The sequence below is a fragment of the Saccopteryx leptura genome, chromosome 5 (genome assembly GCF_036850995.1).
Source record: "Saccopteryx leptura isolate mSacLep1 chromosome 5, mSacLep1_pri_phased_curated, whole genome shotgun sequence".
Taxonomy (NCBI): domain Eukaryota; kingdom Metazoa; phylum Chordata; class Mammalia; order Chiroptera; family Emballonuridae; genus Saccopteryx; species Saccopteryx leptura.
In genome coordinates, this window is record NC_089507.1 from 137,113,470 (window position 1) to 137,134,082 (window position 20,613).

General features: G+C 43.2%; 1 protein-coding gene and 1 pseudogene across 6 annotated transcripts in view; both read right to left on the reverse strand.

The window, feature by feature from the left end:
- PRPF18 (pre-mRNA processing factor 18) overlaps positions 1–17,581 on the reverse strand; it is a 52,521-nt gene extending 34,940 nt beyond the window's left edge. For 3 of the 6 annotated variants that reach the window (XR_010751539.1, XM_066385091.1, XM_066385093.1), the window contains exon 1: positions 17,394–17,581. Coding sequence is in view for 3 of the 6 variants with exons in the window: in XM_066385091.1 (XP_066241188.1) it covers positions 17,394–17,459 (66 nt within the window). In the remaining 3 variants the exon portion in view is untranslated. The remainder of the gene's footprint in view (positions 1–17,393) is intronic. The other 3 variants (XR_010751538.1, XM_066385092.1, XR_010751540.1) reach the window with 2 other exon arrangements.
- Positions 12,392–17,313, reverse strand: LOC136405624 (striatin pseudogene; annotated as a pseudogene).
- Positions 17,582–20,613: the final 3,032 nt, after the last annotated feature.

Sequence of the window (20,613 nt, forward strand, 5' to 3'; positions counted from 1 at the left end):
ATGCTAAATTTTTTAATAACATTTCAAGGAACTGATGGATACTCTGAAGACATCCAAAGGCTCCATTTAAGAACCCCTAACACAGGTGGTAACTGAAATCTAGAGGTGAATAAAAATTAATGTAAGAGAATATTCAGTGTGAGGAGAAAGTGGCCTAGGCCTGAACTGTAAAGAAAACTGACATTTACAGAACAAAAACCAACAAACAATAAAACACAAAAATGTGGGCTGGCTTTAGTGTTGTGGTGCAACTCCTAAGGAAATGGAACCAGAGCCCAAATTGACAAACTGATTAAGAATTTGAAGAGCCTTTATTAGCTGGCTGGTGACTGTCCACTGGCAATCCACGCAGGGGAGGAACGAACAGCCCCGAGCTCAGGGGGAGAGAGGTATTTAAGGGCAAAACCCACAAGGTTACAGTTGTTTCAGCACGTTTGCACAATACCTTGCAAAAGTACACATTGTTCTAAAGATAATAAATCGCTTTCTTGCAATACCTGCAAGGCTGAAGCACAAAGAATGCATCCTGCCTCTGTTACCAAGATTAGATCTGAGCCTCACTGCTGAGGCTTGTAAAAATTTTCTACTTGCAGCTGTAGCTATAAACTAGTTCCTCTTAAGTGTTGAGCTAAATTGGGGCAGGGGTCTTTAGTGTGGGCTGGTACACCAGCACATTTAGCTCAGCAGTTCCTTCAAGTCAAGTTCACTTGTTAAAAAACCAAAAAACAAGAAGCCTGCCAAGGAGACCAAGAAGTTGAAGGAAAAACAGGAAGCTGTGTTGGAAGAATGGAGGAGGAGCACTAGTCATGGGTGCTGCTGTTAGAAATGGAGGTCACTGTTGTCCCTGATTAAGAATGGGGGCAAAACCCAGCTTGCATCATGTGAAGGAATGAGTGAAATTTAGAATTTATTTTAAGAAGCTTGGCTATAAAGAAAAAGGACAGTTGCTGTTGGGCAGATAAAATGTATCATGCTCACTTTGTTAAAGATGACATGAGGAGGCCATCGCCCAGGTGATATTAATGTGTTGGCGGTGGGCTAAAGGCAGGCAGAATCCTTGTAGCCTGGGGCTTGGTTTTGGGATTAAGCCTTTCCCACCCTTTTTAATGTGGGGTGGTACAATCCAATCATGCCTCAGAGAAGTGACTTTGTATTAGAGACTTCCCTGTTTTGTATATTGGATTAAAGGTTTTAAATCTACACTATAATATAGGGGTAGAACGGGAGCTTGTGCTCTTGGTTCCTGAGATTATCATTAGAAGAGAGAGCAGAGGAGAGCAGAGAAAGGCCACGTGGAGGAGGCCAGGAGAAGCAGCCAAGATGGCGCAGTGCTGAGTGAGATGCCAGTTTGTGTCGAGTTTGTATCTGGGATAAGGAAGGAGATGGGGAACTGAGGAAAATAAGTCTGGTGAGCTAGAAACCTTTGATTCTAGGAAACTCGGATAAGTCAGTGGCTTTGTGAGCACTGAATGTGATTGGGTTTTGGAGCCCAGTGTGTGTTTTTACTTGCCCGCCGGGTGCAAGCTAGAATTAAAGATGACAGCCCATCAGTTTTTGGCTCCGTTGTTTCTTTACCGACTGTCCGAATCCAATGCGAACCTGCATAGGCCAGAAGGCGGCTGTGATAGTGGCCCTGGCCTTGGCTGCTGGCTTTACAGTTGCTTAAAAACAAACAAACAAAAAAACCTCTTTAAAGAAGGAGAGACATTTGTATGTTTCAGTGCTGATGGGGATAAGCAAGTAGGGACACTAAAGACACAGGAAAAAAAAGGTAAGTAATACTAAGGTTCCTGATAATGCTAAAAAAGATGAGTTGGGATCCAATGTGCAGGTAGAAGGTGTGACCCAAGATGTAACAGATACAGTATCTCATTCATTTTAACAAAGGAAAAGGGGAAGAATTTCTTGCCAACAGGAAATTGAATGTATGTTCCTTAAAGAAAAGGATCAAGCATTTATTTCTTTTTAATCCTCTGCAACAGAGTGTAACATTATGCATATAAGAAACATCTGATAAATATTGGGGAAGAAAGCTATTATTCTACAGAAAGCTTCTCCTCATAACAACTACTAAAATTGCTAATTGTGTCCCAACAAGTTCCTTAAGCAGCCTGGTTTTCCACATCATGAGGCGTTGCAGTAAGTAAAGATTCACCCATCCCAGGGCTCCAAAACATTGGTATCAGAACAATTACTTCAGAGTAGTTATACCAGGCAGAACGTTTTAGGACAGGTGATAGGAGGCTTATCTTAGGAACTTCTCCAGTTTAACAAAGGGGCACTCACAAGGTATTTACTATTTCAACTAGCAGACTAACAATAAAAAGCAAGGACACTCCTGGAAATGATCAAAATGAGGAGGCTGTTGATCAGATAAGTTTGCAAAATATGATTTTTATGTTTGCTCGCTTATAGTTTGCATTGGGGGCTGGGCAGCGCCAGGTATATGTGGTCTGTGAAATTGCACATTACCTTCCTGCTTGGGAGGGGCCATTGTTTTGCTAATATTTGCTGGAGAAGAGGTTTTTGTGCCAGAAAGTTTTGAAAAAAGAGAGGGAGAAGAGGCAGAAAGAAGCCATGTTTTGCAGGGAAAGCAGAGAGAATGCAGAGTGCTGAAGAAGCCAGTTTGTGCAGAGAGAAGGTATGCAGATGGGGAACCAGAGGTGAGGGGCTTTGTGAGCTCCACTAAGACTGGTGGGGCCTTTGATTCTAGGAGGAACTGGAGAATGTGTCAGGGCTTTGGTAGCTCTGAATGAGTAAAAAGGAAGTGTTTTCCCTGTGTGTTTGCTTGGCGGCTGGTGCAAGTTTTTAATAAAGGAATGGCCCACCATTTTTTGGCTGCACTGTTTCTTTACTGTCTGTCCGACTTTAGTGTGAACTTGCATGTGAATGACCGTGATAGACACTACTGGCCATACAGAGGCCCATATGGAAGAACAATACAACACAGACAGGTGATTTCCAGGTACGGATAGAGCTATGAAACAATTCAGTGATCTCCAACCAGCATTTTTCAAAATGAAACAGAATAGATTAATATAATAAAACAAATGATAGAATCACAGATAGTTAAGGTAACAACTGTGTCATGAAACTTTTTTCATATATATATATATATATATATATCAACAAAATATAAAAATTTATTCCTTACTGTGGCTAGAACAGTGGAAAAAAGTTTGAAAGTTACTGACACTATGATGCAGAAAAATGAAGGCTATAAAGCAAATGTTTCTGTATAAAATTATACACTATAGCCTGATCAGGCGGTGGCGCAGTGGACAGTGTCAGACTGGGATGCAGAGGACCCAGGTTTGAAACCCTGAGGTTGCCGGCTTAAGCATGGGGTCGCTGGCTTGGTCGTGGGATCATACACTGTAGTAAGGTACCAAAAAGCTACAAAATTAATAATAATATTTTAGGGAAAGAAATGTGAAAGTTTCCTGGCTTGCAGAAATGTACTGTGTAGGAGGCTCCCTTCTACTAGGAAGCTTAAAGAGCATTTTATTAATTTGAGCTAGGCGTGCAGAGAGATTTTGTGAATATATGATAGATATATGAATTTACTAGAAATTCCAACTGCCCTTTTGTTGTCCCACCTGGCTGCCTGACCTCACCTTTACTTCTTGGACAGTCACCCCTGATGCAGAAGAGTTCCAGAAAGCTGATCAACCTCTCAAGGAGAAGTGTTCCAGGAAGCAGAAACCATAAAACTGTAAAAGGGAACATACCAGAACTTTTGACTCAGTATCCCCTCAGGCTCTCCCAAAACGCTATAACATCCACCCCTAATCTGTAACGGGTGCTCTTCTCCCTGGGAGAAGTGTCCAGCAGGGTTCCTTTCTTCCTTTCAATAAAGCCTGCTACTCTGGTCTTTTCAGACTCCCATGAATTCCAACATTTGGTGCCGAAACCCGGGACAGGGTACTAACTGCCTGGACGATCCCTCTTTGCCGTCCAAACTTACAACCAGGGAGGCAATGGGCAGTGGCAGCTCGTCCCAGGCTTACTCCCTGATTCTGTTTGGACGTGTAATTGTAGGTTGATTGGCCGGCAGTCTAACCCTGTCCTGAACCCCTGCCAGATCAGAAAGGTAAGGAGTTTCTCCCTCCCCCTTCCCTGGTTGGCTTCTCTTTGCCACAAAATTTTCTCTGGTCAGATGGTTTTCTCTGACACGCCTCCTGTTTTGAGGGGTTTGACTTTCAGTCTCAGTAGACTGCAAAAAAGACTAGGCGCCTAGCCAAACCTTTCCACTTTCTCTCTCTCTCGGAGCTCCCTGACAGGTGGTGAGATCTCTATCAGGGACGACACCCCCACAAGGAGATTTTCTCTTCTTGGGACAGTGACAAAAGGCAGGGACGCCCCCTCCTGCTCACCTGTATCCACTATGGGCTCCTCAGAGTCTAAGCCTTCAGACCAGACCCCTCTAGGAGGTCTCATAAAAAACCTCACTAAGTTGGGCCTCTCTGACCTTAAGCCAAAAAAACTCATTTTCTTCTGTAACACGGCATGGCCTAATACAAATTAGACAATGACTCCCATTGGCCTGAAAACGGGACATTTGATTACAATATCCTAAGAGATCTTGACAACTTCTGCCACTGGACAGGGAGGGTATCAGAGATTCCTTACATGCAGGCTTTTCTTCTCCTTTCTCTCCTGTCCTTAATTTCTGTGCCTTCTGTTCTACACGCAGGCCGTTTTTTGGCCAAAGAAACCTCACCTAAAACCTCTACTCCTAATCTTTCCTTCTCCATGGACTCGCAACTCTCCTCCCTTCCTGCCTGACCCCCGGGGGCGCCCCTCTCTCGGGACCTCTCTCTGGTTCCTCTGCAAATCTCTTTCACTCGAGTCTCTTTCCTCCAAAAAGACCCCTCTCTTCGCAGGATTCCTGTTTTCTCATTCACTTGCAAATACCAGTCTCTCTTTCTCCTCCCTGCTGGCCAGGGGCCCCTCCCTTCTCCACTTTGTTTGTGTTCTTAAACCCCTCCTCCCTCCTTACAGACTGGCAGCTCTGTCTCTTTTTCTTCTTTGACCCATCCTTCCCTCCCCCCCAGAGACTAACTGTGCCTTCCACTACCCCTTGTCCTCTCCCCTCTCCTCAGAGCTCTAAATCTTTTGACTCCTCTAACCACGTGGCACCACCACCTCCTCCTCCTGCAGATTCTGACCCTCCTTCTTTTCCATCCAGTTGCTCACACTGTCCATCCGTCTGCTTTCTCTCTTCCTCCCCTCTATGCTGACAACTCCCTGCCATCTCGAAAAGCTTAAAAAAAATAGAATTGTCTATTGAGCTATGTGAGTGAATAATCTGTTTTGTCTCTTTGTCAAAAAACACCTCTAGTATAATTTTAATTGAAACAAGTAAAGCATGCTCATTTAAATTTCTTAATTCATAATGTGTATCTAAAGTCTTTGTTTAATGTGCAACTGTGTCTGTTTCTAAGGCCTTAAACCAATAATTACCCGCCTCTTAAACCAGGCTTACTCATCCCCACAGACTCTCCCTGCAATACCCCCATCCTTCCTGTTTGAAAACCTTCAGGGGCTTATCATTTCGTACAAGCCTTACACCTCATCAATGAGGCAATAATTCCCCTCCATCCAGTAGTCCCTAATCTCTACAAGTTACTGTCACACATTCTCTCAAACACCACTCACTTCACAATCCTAGACCTCAAGAATGCCTTCTTTTACCATTCCTCTACATCCTGATTCTTACTTTCTGTTTGCCTTTACCTGGACACTAATGCAGCCCAGCAATTTATGTGGACTGTCTTACCCCAGGGGTTCAAAAACAGCCCACACCTGTTTGGGCAGGCACTAGCTCAGGATTTAACAGCATGTTACCTCAAAACTAGTGCTCTGTTATAATATGTAAATAACCTCCTCTCTGTAGCCCCTCCCTGCCTGACTCAAGGAGACACACCGCCACCCTTCTTAACTTCCTCACTATGAAGTGATTTCGTGTCTTCTCGGCTAAGCCTCAACTTCATTCTCAGTCCATAGTCTATCTAGGCATCACCTTAACCCCCACCACCTGAAGTCTCACCCTAGGTCAAACTCAGACCTTCCACAGTCTTCAACCACCTACCACCACAGATCAAATCTTTTCTCTCCTCGGTCTAATAGGCTTCTTTAGACACTAGATTCTCAATTTTACTCTCTTACTAAAGCCCCTCAGTGAGATCTTCTGAGCATGGCTTTTAAGGTCTAAGTGGCCAAGGAAGTAACAGAAAAGGCAAATAAGGCCCAAAAGATGTCAGGAAACACCAGCTTTTGGCATACGCTCTTAAAGACTCCAGCGCCCTAAAGGGCTTCTTAGAATTCCATCAGGGCCCTGCTCCAGAGTGGAAAGAAAGGTCATTGAACTGAATCCTGTGAGGCTTCCTGGCCCACCAAGAGACACATCTCTGTTGTGGAAAGAGGGACAGAAGAAGGTAAGCTGCCCCCTTGCTACATGGAGGGAGGGTTCAGTCTCTTCTAGCCCTGCTCCAGCTACCTGTGACCTGACCTTGCCCAGCATGCTGGGAATTGCCACTGAAGGCCCAAGGACATTGTTCATGAGTCTAAGTAGCAGATAAACTGATCTCATTTCTTGTAAACACAAGGGTCATCTACTATGCCTTGCCTGGGTATTTGAATTTTATTTATCCCTCAAAGATCTCTACTGTTGGTATTGACAGTCTGATTTTGTTACTTTATTTAATGTATAGCATCTCTTTTATTCCTCTTGTCTCAATGTCACATGCCTATTGCAGGCTGGGACCTGCTGCTAATTCCAGCTAGAAGCAGTGGTCATTAGGACTTAAACCCTACCTGCAAAGTATAGAAATGTAACCACCCTTTCCCTAAGTACAATACTTGCAGGATTTACAGTTTACTCAGCAAACTGTTCAAAGACTGTCCAAAAGGCACATCCAACATTACATCACTCGAGGACTGACTTTCTTGTGGACAGGTCCATACACCGCAATCCTAACAACTCTCACTGCTTAAAGTAACCTATATGTGTCTTCCTACTAATTGGACAAAAACCTGTACCCTAGTCTATCTCACCCCAAATATCAACCTAATCCCACCCCATGAGCCTCTTTCAATTCCTAGTACACTACCTGTCAATCTATGGACCAAACGAGCTATACAGGTAATTCCTCTTCTTGTTGCTTTAAGAATTTCTATAAAAGTGGGTCTAGGGACAGGGGGACTGGCCATTTCCCTGTCTTATTCCTACTCTCTCTCTCTCTGAAGCCCAGTGAATTCGTAAACATGAAATCAATGGTTTCATATACTCTGGGAGTCTTGACTATTGCCTTTCATTGGTCCACTCACTCTCCTATTTATTTTTCTAAACTTTTGGACCCTGCCTCTTACGTTTGTTCACTAGTTTCTTACAGAACTGCATGCAGACCTTCGCCAATCAAAAAATTGGAAAAATCTACCTAACCCTACACACCAACCCTGAAACCTGCCCTTGCGAAACAGAAAAATCTAGAACTCTATAAATACACCCCTACTCCGAACAATGATGAAAAAACCCCTTGTTCTCCTCAATATTAGCCTAATTTTGTGCCTAATTTGAATGCTTGCCCCTTTCTTTATCAAGTTCCTGCAGGCTTGAATGAGAGAAATCTCCAGGATTACCTACAATCAAATGCTTTTACAACCCCTATTCCAACTGCCCCAGGGGGGGTTCACAAAGGAGGCTCCCAATTGGGATAACAGTGGGAAGTAGCTCCAGAAGATGGCCGGTCCGAGACAAACTTCCTTCCTGAACCCCATACCCTTTCCTTCCCCCACCTCTGTTCCTTTTTTATCATACCTCAGAGTTGAGAAATGATAGATATATGAATTTATCAGGACTTCCAACTGCCCTTCTGTTGTCCCACCTAGCTGCCTGATCTCACCCTTACTTACTGGACAATCGCCCCTGAGGCAGAAGAGTTCCAGAAAAGCTAATCAACCTCTCAAGGAGAAGCGTTCCAGGAAGCAGAAACCGTAAAACTGTAAAAGGGAACATACCAGAACTTTTGACTTAGTATCCCCTCAGGCTCTCTCAAAAAACGCTATAAAATTCATCCCTAATCTGTAACTGGTGCCCTTCTCCCTGGAGAAGTGCCCGGCAGGGTTCCTTTCTTCCTTTCAATAAAGCCTGTTACTCTGGACTTTCGGACTCCCATGGATTCCAACAATATGATTTTTTATACTTGCGTTATTTACACCAAACCAGGATGGCCAATAGCATTGTATTGTGAATGAAGAGGGGAAGGAGATTTAGATTCCCTCCCTTCCCCCACACCTGTGAGGAAGCAGGTAAATAGCTAGCCAGGTGTAGGAAGAGAGAGATTGAAAAAAACCTTTTCTTATTTGATGAGCCATTTGCAGGTATTTATCCCCTAGTGCTGTGGAAACTAACCCTCCCCTCCTGAAAACATATAATTAGTGCATATATCTCGAAACAAAGGAATGACAAATGAACACTAGAAAATTTAGATATATCTTTTAATACACAGAATAACATTTTTGCTATTGTGTTACCTTATAAGTTTTGATGTATAGAAATGTTTTTTATAGGTCCTATAGACAAATGTTGCTAATGAATTATGTCCCATCCCCCTCCTCCTTTTCCTGCCAACGTGTTTGCGCGCGCGCAAAGGTATATATAACCTGCTGCAAGGACTGTGCCTGACACACATGATTTGGATCTGCAAATGCCCTGTGTTAGTCCTATGTGGCTGGCATATTTAATAAATCTCCTCCCTTAATAAAACTCCTTAAAATTCATCTGGACTTGTCTCCTACATAAACCCGTGGAAATGAGGTACGGGTACTTTACAACAAGACATGACCCCATGGTTACTAGCTTGAGCCTAAGGTTGCTGGCTTGAGCAAGGGGTCACCTGCTCTGCTGTAGCCTCCCCCCCCCCACCAAAGCACATATGAGAAAGCAATCAATGAACAACTAAGGAGACTAAGAAGCCACAACAAAGAATTGATGCTTCCCATCTCTCTCTCTTCCGCCTGTCTGTCCCTATCTGTCTCTCTCTCTCTCTCTGTCCAAAAAAAAAAAAAAAAAAAAAAATTATAAAGCTACATATCAAAATACTGTCTTCCCAAACAGGCAAAAAGAAAAGAAGTCCAGTTACACATACTCTCTCATACAAGTGATACTGTGGGTTTGATTCCAGACCACAACAGAAAGGTGAATATCACAATAAGGAGAGCTCTAACTTTTTTGTTGGCACCTCAGCCTTATATTTGTAAAAAAAATGCAACATCTGCAGAGCACAATAAAACAAAGCATAGTAAAATGAGGTATTCTTGTATTATTCAAGTGCCCTCACCTACCTGAATATGCAAATATGCACTTTATAAACCTGGAGGGCGAGTCAGGTTTTTGTGATTTAATTTTCCCTCTGAAGTATTCAGATTTCAACATCCTGGCCCTTCTAATGTCAACTATGAATGCCAACACCTAAATTACTTTTTTCAAATACTCTCAAACCACTCATCTGAAGGAAAAGGTCACTGAAGATAAAAATATTAAGTTACAAATACAAACTTTCCTCATTTATCTGCTAAATAATACTTTTTTAATGAGCTCTACTTTGCTAATTATTTCAAAGTTCTATTGATTATGAAATCTGACACACACTAAACAATCCTCACACTAAATCATATATATATATATATATATATATATTAATCTTACATTACCTCCAAAGACCTAAGCCAGTGGTTCTCAACCTTTCTAATGCTGTGACCCCGCAATACAATTCCTCATGTTGCAGTGACCTCAAACCAAAAAATAATTTTGGTGGCTACTTCATAACTGTAATTTTGCTACAGTTATGATTCGGAATGTAAATACCTGATATGCATTATGTATTCTCATTGCTACAAATCAAACATAATTTAAACATAGTGATTAATCACAAAAACAATATTTGATTATATATTGAGAAATATTTATTACTAATGGACCTCCTTACCTAGTTGTAAGGCCAGTAGCCAGGGCCACCGCTATCAAAGCAGCCACCTGGCCCATGCAGGTTCGCATTGGATTCGGACAGTCGGTAAAGAAACAACGGAGCCAAAAACTGATGGGCTGTCATCTTTAATTCTAGCTTGCACCTGGCGGGCAAGTAAAACACACACTGGGCTCCAAAACCCACTCAAATTCAGTGCTCACAAAGCTACTGACTTACCCAAGTTTCCTAGAATCAAAGGTTTCTAGCTCACCAGACTTTATTCACCTCTGTTCCCCATCTCCTTCCTTCTCCCTGCACAAACTCTGCACAAACTCGCTTCTCACTCAACACTCCGCCATCTTGGCTGCTTCTCCTGGCCTCTTCCACGTGGCCTTTCTCTGCTGTGCTCTCTAATGCTAATCTCGGGAACCAAGAGCAAGCTCCCATTCTGCCCCCATTTTATAGTGTAGAAATCAAAACCTTTAATCCAATATACAAAATAGGGAAGTCTCTATACAAAGTCACTTATCTGGGGCATAATGGCATTGTACCACCCCACATTAAAAAGGGTGGGAAAGGGTTAATCCCAAAACCAAGCCCCAGGCTACAAGGATTCTGCCTGCCCACAGCCCGCCCCCAACACACATTAATATCACCTGGGTGACGGCCTCCATGTGGGCAGCGCCATTTTTAACAAAGTGAGCATAATATATTTTATCTGCCCAACACTAGTGTATTGGGGTTACCATTCCGTAAATAGCTGCTTAACTAATGGATCTGTTTTTTCCAGATTAGTGGCAGGTTTTCAATATAGAACAGTATGAACTACGTCAGGGGTCCCCAAACTTTTTACACAGGGGGCCAGTTCACTGTTCCTCAGACCGTTGGAGGGCCGGACTATAAAAAAGAACTATGAACAAATCCCTATGCACACTGCACATATTTTATTTTAAAGTAAAAAAACAAAACGGGAACAAATACAATATTTAAAATAAAGAACAAGTAAATTTAAATCAACAAACTGACCAGTATTTCAATGGGAACTATGTTCCTCTCACTGACCACCAATGAAAGAGGTGCCTCTTCTGGAAGTGCGGTGGGGGCAGGATAAATGGCCTCAGGGGGCTGCATGTGGCCTGCGGGCCGTAGTTTGGGGACCCCTGAACTACGTCATAGGATACACTGCAGTTTCTGCACAGCATGGTATCTTTCAGGGCTCTTTCACACTATAAAGCAGCGGTTTCTGCGGTGGAATCCACATCTCATTTACTTCAATGGGAGACCCGTGGATTCCGCAGAAGAGAGATCCCCTGTAAGGCAGAAATGCAGTTGCGACACATTTCTTCCTCTCCTATTCAAGTCAATGGGAGGCCGCAGCAGATTCCGCTCAAATATAGAGCATGTTGCTTAATTTTTTCCACGCTAGAACTTTTCCTAGAGCAGAAAAATTCCAAAGGTGGAATCCGCCACCCCCAATAGACTGAGGCCTCACACTGAGGAATCTGCTGTGCGGATTCTGCAGTGTAAAACGTCTGCCTCCTATAGAAGTCTATGAGGAATCTGCTGTGCGGATTCTGCAGTGTAAAACGTCTGCCTCCTATAGAAGTCTATGGGGGGTGGTGGATTCCACCTTTGGAATTTTTCTGCTCTAGGAAAAGTTCTAGCGTGGAAAAAATTAAGCAACATGCTCTATATTTGAGCAGAATCTGCTGCAGCCTCCCATTGACTTGAATAGGAGAGGAAGAAATGTGTCGGAAACTGTCATTTCTCCGCCTCTTATTGAAATCAAAAGGAGGCTGCCACGGATTGTGCGGTAACCCGAGATTCTCGGGAGCTCTCTTCCACAAAATCCGCTGCACTCCCAATGAAATCAATAGGAGGCGGATTCAATGCCAGAAACCACTGATTTCAGCAATTTCCTCATTCAGAATATGGGAAAATAGTGGGAGATAATTATACATTGGGGAACGGTGTGAACTACATCTTATAGTGGTCTCTTATAGTATAAGACCGATGTAGTTCACACTGTGTAAATGTATGGTGCTTTGTGTAAGTGTAAGCTGCTTTGTGTACTGTGTAATGATTACACACAAAGCACCTTACACTTACACAGTATTGTGTGTATGGTGTGTGTACTGTTTTTACATTATTAACCTTTTTTACATCAGCAGGCTGTCTTGCAGGCTCTCTTGGCTCTCCGCCTCTTGCCTCTCCGCCTCCTAGGCTTCTTTCCTCCAGCACTTGCTGCACCCGCCCACTGATGACGTCAGCAAGCGCCGGACACACGTAATGCGCTGCTATGGACTGTGGAGCATTTCCCCCACTTCCCCCACCCCTTAGGCCCCAGACGGATGATGCAATCACATCTGCGCATGACCGCAGGCATTCAGTTTGGAACGCATGTCCATAACGGTGTGCATTCAAGCTGAATAGCGCTGCTGCAGACGGTAGCGCGGCTTCTCAGCGGCTAAAGCCATCAGAAATATGTATTTTCCGATGGCTCTGGGCGACCCGTGTTTTGGCCGTTCAACCCCTGCCGGGGTCACAACCCACAGGTTGAGAACTGCTGATCTAAGCAGATATTCTCAAAGTGTGGTCCTCAGACCCCTGGGATCCTTAAGATCTTTTGATAGGGCAGGTGTCAGGAACCTTTTTGGCTGAGAGAGCCATGAATGCCACATATTTTAAAATGCAATTCCATGAGATCCATACAATATGTTTAACACTAAATACAAGTAAATGTGTGCACTTTATGTAAGACCAACACTTTTAAAGTACAATAAGTCTCTGAATTCTTTTTAATAACGTTGTTATGCTGTTGCTAACCAATGATGAATAAAGTACTTCTTACCATTAATATGACTTCTGGTGCTGCATGGTTTTGCTGATGGCTTTGTAGTCTGGTTGATACGTGGTGAGTTTAAGCTTCATGCAGGCGTTGAGACCTCCATCCATTAAACGTGATCGTAGATTGGTCTTAACGTTCTTTAGATGTGAGAAAGACTGCTCACATGCATACGTAGAGACAAACATTGTCAGTACAGCAATACTCACACGCTGCAGTGTGTGGTATGTGATGGGAAGAGTGTTCCAAGTTTTGACAATCAGCTGGTCCATGGGTTGAAGTTTTTTAATTTCTCCCCATTTGTGTTTGCTCAGCAACTCTGCTTGCTGTCGTGCAAGTCTTTCCAAATCTTCATTCAGTGACTTGAATTTATTCATCCACATGTCTGAGGCCTTCAGGTCATCAGCTTGTAGCTCAAAATCTCTGATGGAGACTCTGGGGATATAACTCAGGTACGTACTGTCCACTGCACACTCGTGTGGATGGGTGATGAACTTAAAAAGACGAGTGCACTCACAAAATTCTCCAAAGCACGCTTTGAATGACTGCGGGAGATTAGATGTGAAGCTGCTAGCTGCTGGAGATCAAGATGTTGAGCAGGGTCACTTGCTGTGCATGCATCTTTAAACTCTCCCAGTTTTTCAAAGTGTAGTAAATGACCTGTTTCAATGTTGGTGATGAAGAGTTCCAGCTTGCTTTCAAATGCAAACACTGCTTGTTGAAAGGATAAGACCGTATTTCTAATGCCTTGCATTTTCACGTTGAGCTGGTTCAGATGTTCAGTCATGTCCACGAGATAGAACTTCAGGAGCCACTCAGTGTTAGTTAACTCAGGATGCTCGACATTTTTCATTTCAAGAAAAGTCCGGATTTCGCTCAGACAGCTACGAAACGGCTGAGCACCTTCCCTCTTGACAACCAACGCACATTGCTGTGCAGAAGCAGACCAGGATAATTATTCCCAACTTCATCCAGCAGTGTTTCAAACTAGCAATCATTTAAAGCTTGGGCAACAATAAAGTTGACCACCCGAATAACCAGCGACATCACCTCACCAAGCTGCTCGCCACACATCTGAGCTCAAAGCGCCTCCTGATGTAGAATGCAGTGAAAACTTAGGATGGGTCTCTTTTCATGTTCACGAAGAAGTGCTATGAATCCTCTGTTTTTCCCCACCATGCACGGAGCACCATCAGTACACACCAAAATAAGTTTATCCATTGGTAGATTTTTTTCTTTTTTTTTTTTTTTATATTTTGAAATATAAATTTGACACTGCTCACCATTGCTACTCATGACCACACAGAGCACTGGACCTTTATGAGCCCTAAATGTATAGATAGGCTCCTCATCAAGAGAGGTACTCTTTTTGGCTGGGGCTGTTTTCTGTAAATTCCACATTTTTAACGTGTGATCTTCAGATGCTGTTATCAAAACGGGCTCAATGGGATGGAAAGCAAGAGCTCGAATGCCATCAAAGTGACTCCGTAATGTAAACCTAGGATTCCACGTCTTCCTCAGTGCACCTTTATTGTTTGCTATATCATATGTTAGTGAATCTGCTTCGTTGGCCACTGTAAGGCCTGCCAATTCCCCAAGTCCCAGTTCATTCTTAAGGGCTTCATCTGCTCCCATGATGAATGACTTCCCAGAAGACGGAGGAAATGTCAGTGCTTCCACTTCATCTGCCCTATTTATTTCATGCTCAGGAAGCCTGGAGCTGCTGGGTCTGGAAGGTGAACCCACAGATGGCTGCAATGAGAGAAGTTCATCAACATCTCTCAAATTAGCAAGCATATCTTGTAGTTTTGACCTATTGGGCCTCTTCACCCACTTTTTCACCTTTCTCTCCTTTTTATATTGTTCCTTGAGTTTAGTAATTACTCCCTGGTCCACATTCCAAGCTTCAGGCATGAGACTCTGGTCTTCCTTTTCCCAGTCTGTTCCATCACCTGCACTTCAAGATTCACTGTTGCCTTCCTCTGATGCAACTAAAAAGTCAAACTCCTTCAGAGCTTCTTCTGTATCTCGGTCTTCGCTGCTCTCAGGCAATGCCTTTTTCCTAATAATTTTTGAAGTATCAATGATGCTTTTCTCTCGACCATCAATGTCATCGTCTTCATCTTCACCACTGAAACCTGCAGCTGCATTTTTGGAGAATTTGAAATTATCCAGCACAGAGGCAGAATCTGTTAACTCGGATTTCCCAATCATAGCTGTATCTTTAACTTCACCATCTGTCCCATTTATAACTGAGTCCTGATTTCTGTCATCTTCCCTGTCAGTGACATCACTTGAAAAGCCCAACAAAGCTCGCACTCGTTTAGACTTCACATCTAGAATAGTGTCTGTGTAACCCACCTTCTGTAGATACTGTCTGAGCAGTTGCCAATCTTGTTTCCACATTAACTGGCTGTTTTGCTGTGGCTGCACTTCTGTTTCATTACCTTCATCAGAATCATAGCTTGGAGGCTTCATATCTCCCTGATTCAATTCTGTCCCATATTTCAACTTGTGGTATTTGGCTCTTTCTTGTTTAAGTGCATACTCCAACATTTTGATCCTCCTCACAAGATCCTTCTTCAAATTTTCTTGACCTTTCCTTTCCCCCTGAAGAAAGGCAATCTGGGCCTGCAGCTCCGCCCACTCCACCTCCCACTGGGCTCTCTCCACCTCAAAGCGGGCCCACTCATGCTACAGGAAGTACAGGATCCCCGGGGGACTGTACTGAGCTCAGGCCGCCCCCGCCAGAGGCCCGAGACCCTTGGCACCGCCAGCACCTGGGTGGTAGATTTTTTTCTTTAGCGAACTCAGTGAAAGACTTGAATAAATCCACCCCTCTTGTTGTCTCTTTCATAGGCAAAACAGCAAGACTTTCCTCACGTAGTGTGTCACCGACAGCATACCTTGCAATCACGCTGAACTGGGATAAATGGCTTACGTCTGTTGACTTATCCAAAACGAGAGAAAAGAATGATGCTGCATTTATGTCTCTCACTTGTGTTGTCTCAATTTGATTTGCCATCATGATGGTACAATCGTGAACAGTTCTTGCCGACAGGGGCATGTCTTTTATTCGTTTGATTATCTTGTCTCTATTCAAAAAGTCGTCAAAAAGTTCATTGGCAACATCAAGCATGAATGTTTTGTCATACTCCCCATCTGTGAATGGCTTTCCATTTCTCACAATTGCTAAAGCACCAGCAAAGCTAGACGAAATCCAGTCACCTTGTTGGGTCTAAACATGGAGTTGCTGCTGATTAGCTTGCACTCTGCACAGTAGCTCTTGACATGCTTTCTTCCAGCTGTCCCCTGCTGGATATTTTGATGCAAATGTAGTATGGTGTGTGTTGAAGTGCCACTTTACATTTGACTGTTTCATCGATGCAATTTTATCATTGCATATTAGACACACTGCAGAACCTGCTCTCTCCACAAAGGCGAATTCCTCTGTCCATTCCTGCTGAAAAGTACAATACTCCTCATCTTTTTTTCTTTTAGCCATCTTCTTTGTCAAAAGGGTTTCTGCAATTAGCTAGCTGACTACTTGCTTAAAAGGAGGAAAGTTTACTTCCTGACCTCACAACAACCTGTGTATGTTAAGCATTATCCAATAAAAATTTGTTGTTGTTCCGGAGGACAGATGTGATTGGCTCCAGCCACTAGCAACCATGAACATGAGTGGTAGGGAATGAATGGATTGTAATACATGAGAATGTTTTATTTTTTTTTATTAAAGATTTGTCTGTGAGCCAGATGCAGCCATCAAAAGAGCCACATCTGGCTCGCGAGCCATAGGCTCCCGACCCCTGTGATAGGGTATGTAAAGTCAAAACTATGTTCAGTACTAAGGTACTATTTCCTGTACACTCTGTGGACATCTGCACTGAGCATGAAAAGCTCAGAGAGTAAATCTCCTGGCGCCTTGACAAGTATACATAAAGCTCTTCTGATTTAGACAGAAGTATGATGGTTGTCTGGAGGGAAAGCACTTGTGTAATTAAGCTGCAAACTAAACCAGCTGCTTTTTTTCCGGTTGTATCATTTTTACATGGAATAATACCTCCAATTATAGTCATTCAGACTTAGACAACTTTCCAAAAATGAACAAAGTGAGCCTGCCACTTCTGGGAAACAACAAATAATATTTGCTGTCTATGATAAAATTCTAGCTTTCAGGTAAAAATTAAAATTGTGCCTGCCATCATGAATTGAACAGCATCCCAATACGTAAAGATATTTCTCATGACCTCACTGGTAAGAGTAAATAATGTTATTTTTTAAATAAGGTAAAATAAAATATATCAACATTGGGCTGGAGGGGCCGCGCCAGGCAATTGTCGAACTCTCGCGTTTTCCTGCACCCCCCCAACACACACACACACACACACACACACACACACACACACACACACCCTCCAGTGCGGTGTCGGAGTGAGCTGGAGGGGCCGCGCCAGGGTTGCAGGGCGTCTCGCTAAGCCCCGCGCCCGCCCACATGCTCGCACTACCTCCCCTCACTCGGCCCCGCTCCGCTGTCCCCTCCACAGCCCCGCGCCCGCAACCCCAGGGCTCCTCACCACCAACAGGTTCCTGTCCTCCACCAGCTGCCGCTTCCGGAGGATCTCCGACTTCAGAATGTCCATGTTGTCGCCTGGCTTTAAGCTCCAGGTTTCCTCTTCGCCGCCTTGAGACAAGGCTCACCCTTCCCGGCACACCCGACCAAGAAAAACTGCGAGCCCCAATACTAGCTGCAGCACTGACAGGAGCGCTTCCGGCGGAAGCTGAGGTAAGCGACAGGAGGAAAGAGAGCTCCCAGCGCCCGTTGTTGACGAAGCCTCTATGATGAGCGACGCCTGGTGGTGCCCTCCAGTAGTGCCCCTGTAGTTTCCCAACTACACAGTGTGTCCGTCAAGTCAAGGTGCACTTTTGACTGGTCACAGGAATGCAACAAAAGATGACAGAAATGTGAAATCTGCACCAAATAAAAGGAAAACCCTCCCAGTTTCTGTAGGATGATGTGGCAGCATGTGCGCATGCGCAGATGATGATGTAACACCGTGTATACAGCAGTGCAGCCCACGCCATGCCAGTCATGTGGACGGTACAGAGGAAAGTTCAGTGTGTTCTGTGGCTCGGTAATTTCGAATCCGTGACCAAAGTGCAACGTGAATATTGGCACGTTTATAATGAAGCACCACCATTTAGGAATAACGTTACTCGGTGGGATAAGCAGTTGAAGGAAACCGGCAGTTTGGTGGAGAAACCCCATTCTGGTAGGCCATCAGTCAGTGACAAGTCTGTAGAGGCTATACGGGATAGCTACTTAAGGAGCCCTAAAAAATCTGTGTGTGAGCCCACATCGAACTATACTGAATAGGTATAAAACTGGGAGAGTTTTCCTTTTATTTGGTGCAGATTTCACATTTCTATTGCCTTTTATTGCTTTCCTGTGACCGGTCAAAAGTGCACCATGACTTTACGGACACACTGTAGATACAAATGAACGTGGACTTGAAACAGGAGTCTTCTGAATGGCATGGGGGTCAAAATGCTTCATTTTTAATGATATTATTATACTTGCTTGTATCTGCTAGTTCAGGTCCAAAAACCTCCTCGCAGAACACCTCAATTATGTTAAATAATGCCAGATCTGCCTGACCAGGTAGCGACATAGGGCAGTGGCACAGTGAATAGAGCATCCGCCTGGGATGCAGAGGACTCAGGTTCAAAATCCGGAGGTCACCGATGAGTGCAGGCTTACCAGCTCGAGCACGGGGTTGCTGGCTTGAGCCTAAGGTCACTGGTTAAGTGACCGGCCCCGTCAAGGCACATATGAGAAAGCAATCAAAGAACAACTAAGGTGCTGCAATGAAGAATTGATGCTTTTTATCTCTCTCCATTCCTGGCTGTCTGTCTCTTGCTAAAAAATAAAAAAATAAAAAAAAATAACGTCAGATCTTTATTTATTATAAGAGAAGTTTACATCTGAGTTTCTGAAGTTACCTGCTTGCTAAAATTAATGTACTAGAGAGAGTGAGAAAAACCTGAACAATACTACTAGCTCATTCATATAAAGTAAAATGACAGTGCTCATTGCTAGTCTGTTAAATTTCCACTAAAGTTAAACAACTACATCAATTTAAGTCTTTTCTCAGAAGTAAATTTGTCTTTCCTCCCTCAGTTCTAGATTGCTTGCATATCTTAGTGATAACTGAACATTTACTTCAAGCTGAGATAGTCTTTTTGGTCATGTGTTCAGCAATAAAGATTTTTAGGGACATGATTGAAAACGTAATCAGATTTGTTTTTAGTCCAACCAAAGAAGAAAAACAAACTGGGGAGAAAAATTACATCAGAGATTTTACTTTTTTTTTTTTCTTTAGCGAGAGAGGGACAGATAGGGACAGACAGACAGGAAGGGAGAGAGATGAGAAGCATCATTTCTTCATTGTAGCACCTTAGTTGTTTATTGATTTCTTTCTCCTATGTGCCTTGACCCTGGGGGCTCCAGCTGAACCAGTGATCCCTCACTTAAGCCAGCGACCTTGGGCTCAAGCCAGCAACCTTGGGCTTCTAGCCAGTAACCTTTGAGCTCAAGCCAGCGACCATAGAGTCATGTCTATGATCCCACGCTCAAGCTAGTTATCCCGCATTCAAGCTGGTGAACCCACGCTCAAGCCAGATGAGCCCACGCTCAAGCCGGCGATCTTGGGGTTTCAAACCTGAATTGGTCCTCTGCAGTCCAGGCTGACGCTCTATCCACTCACTGCTCCACTGCCTGGCCAGGCCAGGAATTTTACTTTTTAAAAGACTGAAAACTTTACAATGCATTCATAGTTGGTTCTTTGCCATTGAATCTTTTTTAAAATTCTATTTAAGCCATCAATGAACAATATTTGACATGTTAGTTTTTCCCACTCAAAAAGGAAGGAGATATCATTCAATTTATTCAATTGATAATGGCTAGATGCTTTATCAAAATAAAAAACGATAGAGAATTGTTCAGTTTAAGAAGTTTTTATTGTATACATGTGTGTATTAATTATATTGCCTCTAAAAGATACCTGACTTTTGCCAGAAATAAATTAACATAGGACATTAATTCTTCCTATGACCTAAGATGATTTACTAACTTTTAGTGTTTTTGAAGGCTTAAGATATTTTACAAAGGAAAGGCCTTTGAACTAATAAATATGGTACCATTCTTACATGGATATCTGTTTCCTTAGTCACTTATAGTTCAATAAGCAAATAATTTATCAGGATTTTCCTGATTTAGGAATTAGAGATTATGACACAAAAACTTGAAAGTTTGACACAAAGAATAGTAACAGTGAGGAGAGTTTACAAAAAGTGCAATGTAACAGCTGGCCACATGGGAGGAAATTAGTGTAAAACAGAGAAAATACAGTTCCATTCCTATGACAGTGACATAACCTGTATTTTGGTGTAAGTGTAAACACACCCTAGCCTAAGTCACTTACCTATCTTAACACAGTTGTAAAATCATAATTTAGAATATAAAAATACAACTAAGCCACAGAAAAAGAAAAAGGACATAAATATACGATACTATACACTCTATTATAGTAACAGAAAAAATGACAAAAATGAGTGTAAAAAAATTCTTTACCTTTATTCCTGTGGTTGGCTTGCACACTGGAAGGAGCATTGCAAGGTAGGAAGGAGTATCTATTGGGAGGAGGAGCTGGAGAGGCAGGAGAACCTGCAGAAAGTGCTGGAGATACTGGGTCAGGTGCATCAGGATTGCCTTAGGAACATGCAGGAGATGCTGGA